At 39.0% G+C, this 10,119-nt stretch overlaps 1 protein-coding gene across 1 annotated transcript in view; it reads right to left on the bottom strand.

Annotated features, from left to right (window-relative positions):
• LOC104804715 (serine/threonine-protein kinase CTR1-like) overlaps positions 1-4,001 on the bottom strand; it is a 6,493-nt gene extending 2,492 nt beyond the window's left edge. Inside the window, exons 1-7 of the mRNA XM_010529059.2 lie at positions 3,068-4,001; positions 1,983-2,401; positions 1,579-1,877; positions 1,336-1,480; positions 993-1,108; positions 605-813; positions 5-309 (exon numbers count right to left, since the gene is read on the bottom strand). Coding sequence (XP_010527361.2) covers positions 5-309; positions 605-813; positions 993-1,108; positions 1,336-1,480; positions 1,579-1,877; positions 1,983-2,401; positions 3,068-3,503 — 1,929 coding nt within the window. The 5' untranslated portion in view covers positions 3,504-4,001. The remainder of the gene's footprint in view (positions 1-4; positions 310-604; positions 814-992; positions 1,109-1,335; positions 1,481-1,578; positions 1,878-1,982; positions 2,402-3,067) is intronic.
• Between the last annotated feature and the right edge of the window lie 6,118 nt (positions 4,002-10,119).

Raw genomic sequence — 10,119 nt, 5'->3', positions numbered from 1 at the left:
CAGGAAATCTTTGTAGACTCTCAAGTTTGGGCGTCTCTGGTTCAACTGATGAGTCCCCCTTTGGCTGCTTGATAACACTGTTCTCAATTGGGCTTTCCAATTGCAATGTCTCTTCCTTGGAGGTTTCTTGAGCAATCATGTCCTTGTTAACTTTTGCTATTTCAGGTGGCAAAGCTCGAATGGCAGATTCAGTTGAAACAATGGGTGATGCTTTTGTAGAGAATTTTTTATCAAGTTGAGCACAAGATATTGTCCTTGTAATATCAAGCAACTCAAATTCTTTGTGTCCTTGGCAGTTCCCTCCATTAACTATAAGAATCAAACATGAGTTACAAAAAGCATCCAAAAGGAACAAAAATACAAAGGAGTGATGTAGAAGAAAGATTTCAGCATATGTCAGAAGTCTTAACATAAATCTGAAATAGACGAGTGGTTGAAAGCATTTACTTATTAATCAGCACTTGAGAGAATAAGCCCTCATAGCTTGCAAGAAATTACAAAATCCGAGCACGTTCAATTCTACCTCCAGCATTGTTTTCAGGCCTTGAACTCAAACTCTTCCACAAGGAAATTGTATTACATATTCTGCAAATTATAAGCATACCTGAGTGTTGAATGTTTTCAGAAAGAGCACATGATGTCTTTGACCCAACAGTCTGACAAGGGAATGTGTTGTCCACGCAACGCGCGGAGAATTCTTCAAGATGGCTAATCCGAAGTGGTGAAGGAATCTGACACTGTAACACACCATTGATGGAGGAATCCGGGACATGAACATTTCCTGGTTCCCCAACTAGGTCAACTACATATTCCCTGTCGGAGAAATGGCGTCCAACTATAAACTCCAAATTTGGAAACATAAGATCGATTGAATGAAGAGCAACATTGATAAAACAATGGCACACAGACCCAAAAATCAAACTGGTTGGTGGAAAATAAATTAGAGAAGAATATAAACATGTAGGAGCTTAACAACCGAAAAATAATCCCACCTTGACAGCTTCCTGTCATCCTCGATCTTGACAAGGCAAGAAGAACGATGCTCCTCTTCACAATACCTGCAACCTCGAGCTATTCGACATGGCAAACCTATGTAATCTGCCAATTTCTGCACATTCAACGCGAGCCCATCAGCATTGTGATACCAAAGAGAAGTACTTTTACTAATGTCAATCATAATCTTCCCACAATCTAGCTCTCACACAACTTTCCGAGCTAAAACTTGAAAATCTGTGTTCTCCTCTAGTATTCAAAAGAACTTCCAAGATACTCATGCCCTTTTCGAACTGCTCAACATATGACACTTAAACAGTTTATCACATTATTTGCTTTTACCTTAAACAGTATGGCTCGGTGCCGGCAGAGACCTATAGATAAACTGCCTATAGGAAGAACAATACACCTCCGAAATTCCTTGAGTCTCTTACTAACCAGTCTCCATCGTCTTTGAAGATCACCTTGCTCCACTTGGAAGTGTCCCCTAAAAACTCAAAAATCTCAGCATAAATGTGCAACAAAGAAATTGATTTGCCCAAAAAAATTGGCATGGAAAACTCAGAAGAAAAGAACTGTACCCACCCCATGTATACGGCAACAAGTTTGCCCAGTTTCTCCACCAGCACCAATCTATTCTCTGAAGCACAACACAATTCATGAGCCTTGTCCTCCAGCTCTTTAAGGCGTGAGTCCTCACGTCTGTCTATCAAAACCACTTCCATTGATGTCTCGCTCGGTTCGATCTCCTTCAGTAACATAGGAGATGGAAGTCGTGTCCCTTCCTCTACGTTGTTACACATCAGCCACAGGTACGGATTCATCCCCAAGATATTGTAGAACCCATCTGATATCTTGTCGCTGTATGACAAGCAACCACTGACCTGAAAATCGCAGAAAGATCACAACTTGACCCAGATTTTTCCCGCAAACTTTCATATGATACCATATGGGAATGAAATCCATGGAGGGTATGATCGAGTACAAACCCAGAGGCGGTAGGAGAGAGTTTCAGCGTCAACGAAGGTATCGCCAATGGGGCTGTGTACAAGAATGGTCTCACCTCCTAGGCTTGCTTGAGATGTGAGCCTCTTAGCAAGCGTGATTTGCAAGTAATAACTTTCTTTCGACTTCTTCGCCATGCTTTTCTCTTGGCCGTCATTCGCCATCTCTTCTTCCACCTCCTCCTTCGTTACGGAGACCCGCGTTGTGGTCGAAGTCTCCTTCGCGTCTGTCTGGTTCGAGAAATTGCCGTCGATCGTCGTCCCGGAGAAGAAGCTTCCGGCGAAGCTGCTCTCACTCGAAAGCCGCGGCAGAGACACCTGCCGGTCAAAGCTCCGGTCGAGGTTCCTCTCGCTGATGGCAACTGTCCGAGACGAAGAATCACAACGATGACAACAACCGCAACAAAGATTCGTAGCACAACAAGGGATACAAAAGGGAGCACAAAGAGTTCACGGAGTGTCAAGTCTCGAAGCACTGAAGACCGAATTGAAGACCGATTTCAGGGCCGAAATTAAAGCATCCAAGATGAGAATCATCAATGCTGTGAGAGAGCTTTTAAAGGAGGTTGGACTCCTTAGAAAAGAGGGATTTGTCCCAAGTCCTATAGTGCAGGAGAACCCAGTGACAGATCCGGTGGATAAGGACATATCCACGCCCAGGTCCACAGTGACGCCCAGGTCCACAGTGCAAGAGAACCTCAGAAAGGGTCCTGTTGCGAAAGAAAGAGTTACGACAAGTCCTTTGATGGGTTCTGTCGGTACCGAAGAATATTATGATCAAGATGTTGGAGTTTTTGAGTTAAGACCGAGAGATGTGACTCCATTGGAGTCAGAAAAAGAGAAGACAACTGCCCAGGAGGCATTGGTTACGGAGAAAGAACCATCTCCTAAGGAGAAAGAGGCATCGAGCAAGGAGAAAGAGCCCTCGCCTAAAGAGGTTGATCTTTCTTCCATGGATGCAGAAGCAGCAAGTATGTATTCAAACTTTGTCATTTGGTCATATTGGTCCATATTTACTTCGTCACATGGGACCATATTTACTTGGTCGCATGGTTTAATTAATCTGTGTATATCTTGTTTTTTATTCAGGAAATGTCCCCGAAGAAGATGCTGAAGAAGCTCCCTCTCCTCGTCGATGACGTCGCTGGACGTCGATAGGCGGCGCGTCGATCTCACGCGCTCGGAAATCTCGGCCTTCTTCTCGGCCAACCAACGGTAAAAAGCCGCGAGTTGCTCCTGCTGCTTCTTCTGTCCCTTCAGATCCTCGCTGAAGGGATCCGACACGGCGGAGCTCTTCGAGAAATGAGAAGACGACAAGTCCTTCTCTTTCCCCTTCTGCTTAAAATCATCGCTTCCGCCTCCATTGACGCCATTGAAGCCATCATTGGTGTTACTTCTGCTAGCTTTCTTCTCCTGATCAATACCCAATAGATTCTTATGCGACAGCGGATCGAACCCACGATCCGGGAACTGCCGAGGAAAGAAGTAAGTCGTGCGGTGAGGCATTTCTCAATCTCCGGAAAGCCTCGCGGGGATCTCACGAAAACCCTAACAAAAAATAGATAAAAACAAAAACGATTCGAACAAATCGAAACACTCCGTTATCGTTCTAGTCCAAATCCTTCAAACCTTCAACCCAAACTCTTCATCAAAAACCCAAAAAAAAAAAGATGCACTAAAGGATCTGATTAATAGAGAAACAGAGATCTTGAGTCGAACTTGTCGACCGAAAATCCACGAAACAGAGCTTGATTGCAACGTTTTCTTCAACTTCTGAATCAGAAAAAGAAACAGGGCTCGATTGCAACGTTTTCTTCAACTTCTGAATCAAGCACAGTACTCCCAGAACGGACGCCGGATAAACAAAAACACCGCCGATTGAGATCTGTGTGTACGAGAGAGAGAGAGAGAGATAGAGAGAGAGAGAGAGAGAGAGGAGTTTCGTTGTTTTGTTCAAGGTGATGGATGAGCTCGGCGAGAAAAAGAGGGATGAGAAGAAGAAGAATTGAAAAAGAAGAAAGAGGCAAACAGAACGAAAATATTAAAAGACAACAAACAAAAATGAAATAAATATTTAAATCTTCGTCGTAAATAAAATATTTAAATTATTTTACCATCGGAAAAAAAAAATATTTGGAAAACAATTTGGGGATTGGGGGAAGCTAACGGCCGCGGTGGAGGGAAGGAAAGGGCCTTTACATGACGAGCGCACACGTATATACTATAACGAATCACATCATGACACGTGGTTTCGAGTTCCAGTTGGTGCGCAATGCGCACCAGGTGCATGTTAGTACACTGCACAGAGGCGGGTTCTACTCAACAGTGACGATTATAAAAAATTGCACTTGGGTGGTACATGAATTTACCCTGGTTGTTCTAACTTCTTGGTACTTGCTATTTGTTTGGACAATCCAAACAAGTTGTTTTATTTTTTTTCAAAGAAAAATCATACAAATACTTTAAATTTTTATAAAATTTCTAAATAAATACATAAATTATAAAATTTTTAAATAAGTATTTGACTTTTTTAAATTTATATATAAATATTCAAATTTTTAAAAATTTACCAAAATTTATTAATAATATTAAATTTATAACAGAATTTGTCAATAATCGATGATTTAGTCATTAACGAATATTGTTTCATTTAGTATATTTTTAAAATTTTGAATATTTATATATAAGTTTAGAAAAATTCAGATAATTATTTAAAAATTTTAAAAAATTCAGTTATTTATTTAGAAATTTTATAATTCAATTATTTATTTAAGAATTTTGTAAAAATTTAGATATTTATATATATTTTTTTTAATATTTTTATTCTTTAATTAAATTTAACTATATAGATATATGATATTTTATTAGAATATATTATACATATATATTAGTTTATAATTTATTAGTGATATTTAAACTTTCTACCTATATATTATTTAGGTTAATTAATAACGCAACAAAATTTTATTTTCTATGATACTATTGTTTAATTTTGTATATTAAATTTCTTTAATAATCTCCACAAACTCAATATTTTTAATTCGTGTATAATATATATATATATATAGGGATGGATACAGATTGAATATTCGAAATTTTTTAGATATTCGTATCCGTATCCGATCCGCACAAATATTCAATTTTATTATCCGTATCTGATTCGTAATTTTCGGATATCTGCAACTTCGGCTATTCGTAAAAATCATAGATATTTGCGGATATCCTTATCCGACCTAAAACGTTATAAAATTTTAAATTTAAATTCTAATAACAAACTCAAACGTAAATAAAATGTATAATCTATTTAAGATAAAAAGATATTCACAATTTAAAATTCATAATTTAAACATTCCAAATCAATTCAAATATAAATACAATCATAATTCATCACATATAAATATATTCAAAATTCAAAATTCAAAACATTAAATATAATAAATCTTAATATTCAAAAAATTAAACATTATAAACCTCAATATATATAAAACTTTTCTTGAATCACCCTAAAAAACATATAAATATTAAGAATTTTAAATCTCAGTATCAAATTGTTTTTTATTTAATAATATTATTAAAAAATACGGATCATATCGTATATGTCGGATAATTCAATTTTAGTATCCGTAACTGATCCGTATCCGATAAATATCTTCAAATAAATATCCATATCTGATCTATATACTTTGGATACCTAAATTTTCGGTTCGGATACGAATCGAATAACGGATCAATTCAGATTTTTTTTAGATATTTTGTCCACCTTTATATATATATATAATTGCTTTGCTGATAGTTTTAGCTTGGGAGACCACTACATTGAAAATATATCTTACTTTTCTCTTGGGCTACTAAAATATTATATAGCTAGATTTGCCAATAATGATTGACAAAAATATCCACTCAATAGGGGATATATCCAATCTACCCTTTGACTGGTACAAGTACTTCTTCTTATACCCTTGAAAATCCAAATTAAAAAAAATAGGGAGAAGTGATGCAAACACCAATTATACCCTCAAACTTTTATTAAAAGACATAAAACCCATTTTAAATTTAAATAAAAAAAAACGGTTCTCTCTTTCTCTCTCCTACAACAACCCACGTTCTGCCTCTCTCTCCTCACTCTCGACATTTTCATCTCTCTCCTAACTCTCGACATTTCCTCTGTTTCTTTCGAAACCGTCGAATTTTCGCCGAAAATATGTGGATTTAAGCCGAGATTTTCCTCTCGTAAGTCTCTGTCTTTACTCTCCTGAGATTCGAAGCACAAAGAAGGAGAAAATGGCTTCTACAACAGTGGTTCACTCATCTTCGTCAGCATCTTCGAACGAGACCGATTCTCGAATCCAAATTGTGGAGTTAAACGACCACATGGTAGGTTACTTCTCTTTTTCTCAGATTTGTACGATTTTGAAAGTTTTTATGTTTCCTTGATGTTTTGTCGTGATGATTTGAAATGATAGAAACTTAGGGTTTTGTATTCGAAATTTTAGGGATAGCATTATAATGTTTGGGTTAAAGTGGTTAAAATCGAAATGATTTGTTGATTTGGGTCACAGTGATATAGGTGACAGGGATGTGTGGGTCGATGTTTGGATGATGAATGATATGTTGATTTTGGTCACAATGATATAAGTGTTAGGGTTCGATGTAAATTAGGTCACAGGATCGGTTCGGTCAGATGGTGACTGGTGACTTGGTCATAGTTCACAGGACAATAGGTCACATGGTACCAGGATAATAGGTCACATGACAATTGATCATGTGGTACCAGGACAATAGGTCACAGGAGAATAGGTCACATGGTACTATGTCACATGGTCACAGGACAATATGTCATATGGTACCAGGAAAATAGGTCACAAGTCACAGGAGAATAGGCCACATGATCTTATCTATTTTATTGTTGTGCAATTGCCGTTTATGTACAAAATGGAAGACATTCAGTTCTCTCCTAAGATAAATACCAAGTGTTACCCGTCGGAGACAATAAAAAAACTGAAAGACTTGTTAAGCCCTAAAGAATGGAGGTATTTCAGTCATGGGTCGCAGTTTCAGCATTTGTTTCACATGCAATTTGATGGCACGTTGAAGATGGCTCCAGCAGCATTCCTGATAAACCATTGTGTCATTAAGAAGGATGAAAATGAATTATGGTTTGTTCTAAATGGTGTGCCCATTAGATACTCCATAGTTGAACATGCTCTCATATCCGGATTGAAATGCGGTGAGTACCCGGCTGGTTGGGAATATATGAGGAAAAACCAGTTTAGAGTAAAGACTTTTGGAAATCGAAAGGTGTCTAAGGAGAGTGTGATAAGACATCTCGAGAAGACGCCAACTCAAAGGGCTGCTGATAGGAAGAAACTGGTTGTTATCGTGTTGCTCGGAGGAATACTGGATCATGGCACCACAGATGAGTTTATAAACCATGATTTGGTGGACATGGTGGATGATTTGGCTTTTTGTGAGAGATTTCCATGGGGACGCTACACATTTGATAGAATAATTGATCAAGTTAGAAAGAGCTTCGGAAGTGGAGGGCAGAAGAAGAAATGACATTGTCGGGGGTTTATAATCCCTCTTATGGTAAGGGTGTTTTACTATGTGTATAAACGAAAAATATCGTTATTAATTGATTTGTTTTGGCATTTAATATTTACACAATATGGTACAGTTGCTTTCTTTCGAATGCATCTCAAATTTGGGTGCCAACGGGATGCACAAAGATGTCGAGGGAGCGGATCCGACGTGTCCCAGAATGTGCAAGAAATCCGTCAAAGCAAATGTCAGATGGAGTTTCAACACTGTTATAGACCAGATTGGCACTAAAGCAAAGGTATGCATAAAATAGGACATGTGTGTTGGTCACAGGTTTCATGGTCACATGGTACCATGAATCTCGGTCACATGGTACTATATAACTCGGTCACATGGTACCATGTAACTCGGTCACATGGTACCATAACCTATTTGGTCACATGGTGCTATTTAACTCGGTCCCATGGTACCGTGTAACTCAGTCACATGGGACCATGTGACTCAGTCACATTGTGACATGATGCATATAGTAACAGTAAGTCTCATCTATTTTTCAGGGAATTAAGAGCATTCTTAAGAAGGAATCGACAGAAGAAGCTCTTCTTTTTTATGTAGAGGATCTCGATGGAAGTGAAGATCCAACGGTTAAAGTATGGATGTAATATCTTGAGAGGAATCCGGAGAGCGTATACTGGAAAAAAATCTATGAAATGGAAATTCGTTCCAGAAATTCTTCAAAGAAAAAGAAGAAGGAGAAAAGTTTGGTAGATGAAGATGAAATAGAAGATGAGGGACGAGAAGAAGAAGAAGAACAACAACAAGAACAAGAATCACAACGATGACAACAACCGCAACAAAGATTCGTAGCACAACAAGGGATACAAAAGGGAGCACAAAGAGTTCACGGAGTGTCAAGTCTCGAAGCACTGAAGACCGAATTGAAGACCGATTTCAGGGCCGAAATTAAAGCATCCAAGATGAGAATCATCAATGCTGTGAGAGAGCTTTTAAAGGAGGTTGGACTCCTTAGAAAAGAGGGATTTGTCCCAAGTCCTATAGTGCAGGAGAACCCAGTGACAGATCCGGTGGATAAGGACATATCCACGCCCAGGTCCACAGTGACGCCCAGGTCCACAGTGCAAGAGAACCTCAGAAAGGGTCCTGTTGCGAAAGAAAGAGTTACGACAAGTCCTTTGATGGGTTCTGTCGGTACCGAAGAATATTATGATCAAGATGTTGGAGTTTTTGAGTTAAGACCGAGAGATGTGACTCCATTGGAGTCAGAAAAAGAGAAGACAACTGCCCAGGAGGCATTGGTTACAGAGAAAGAACCGTCTCCTAAGGAGAAAGAGGCATCGAGCAAGGAGAAAGAGCCCTCGCCTAAAGAGGTTGATCTTTCTTCCATGGATGCAGAAGCAGCAAGTATGTATTCAAACTTTGTCATTTGGTCATATTGGTCCATATTTACTTCGTCACATGGGACCATATTTACTTGGTCGCATGGTTTAATTAATCTGTGTATATCTTGTTTTTTATTCAGGAAATGTCCCCGAAGAAGATGCTGAAGAAGCTCCCTCTCCTCGTCGATGACGTCGCTGGACGTCGATAGGCGGCGCGTCGATCTCACGCGCTCGGAAATCTCGGCCTTCTTCTCGGCCAACCAACGGTAAAAAGCCGCGAGTTGCTCCTGCTGCTTCTTCTGTCCCTTCAGATCCTCGCTGAAGGGATCCGACACGGCGGAGCTCTTCGAGAAATGAGAAGACGACAAGTCCTTCTCTTTCCCCTTCTGCTTAAAATCATCGCTTCCGCCTCCATTGACGCCATTGAAGCCATCATTGGTGTTACTTCTGCTAGCTTTCTTCTCCTGATCAATACCCAATAGATTCTTATGCGACAGCGGATCGAACCCACGATCCGGGAACTGCCGAGGAAAGAAGTAAGTCGTGCGGTGAGGCATTTCTCAATCTCCGGAAAGCCTCGCGGGGATCTCACGAAAACCCTAACAAAAAATAGATAAAAACAAAAACGATTCGAACAAATCGAAACACTCCGTTATCGTTCTAGTCCAAATCCTTCAAACCTTCAACCCAAACTCTTCATCAAAAACCCAAAAAAAAAAAGATGCACTAAAGGATCTGATTAATAGAGAAACAGAGATCTTGAGTCGAACTTGTCGACCGAAAATCCACGAAACAGAGCTTGATTGCAACGTTTTCTTCAACTTCTGAATCAGAAAAAGAAACAGGGCTCGATTGCAACGTTTTCTTCAACTTCTGAATCAAGCACAGTACTCCCAGAACGGACGCCGGATAAACAAAAACACCGCCGATTGAGATCTGTGTGTACGAGAGAGAGAGAGAGAGATAGAGAGAGAGAGAGAGAGAGAGGAGTTTCGTTGTTTTGTTCAAGGTGATGGATGAGCTCGGCGAGAAAAAGAGGGATGAGAAGAAGAAGAATTGAAAAAGAAGAAAGAGGCAAACAGAACGAAAATATTAAAAGACAACAAACAAAAATGAAATAAATATTTAAATCTTCGTCGTAAATAAAATATTTAAATTATTTTACCATCGGAAAAAAAAAA

Source organism: Tarenaya hassleriana, unplaced genomic scaffold (genome assembly GCF_000463585.1).
Source record: "Tarenaya hassleriana unplaced genomic scaffold, ASM46358v1 Cleome94, whole genome shotgun sequence".
Lineage (NCBI taxonomy): Eukaryota > Viridiplantae > Streptophyta > Magnoliopsida > Brassicales > Cleomaceae > Tarenaya > Tarenaya hassleriana.
This window is presented reverse-complemented; position numbering and strand designations above follow the sequence as displayed.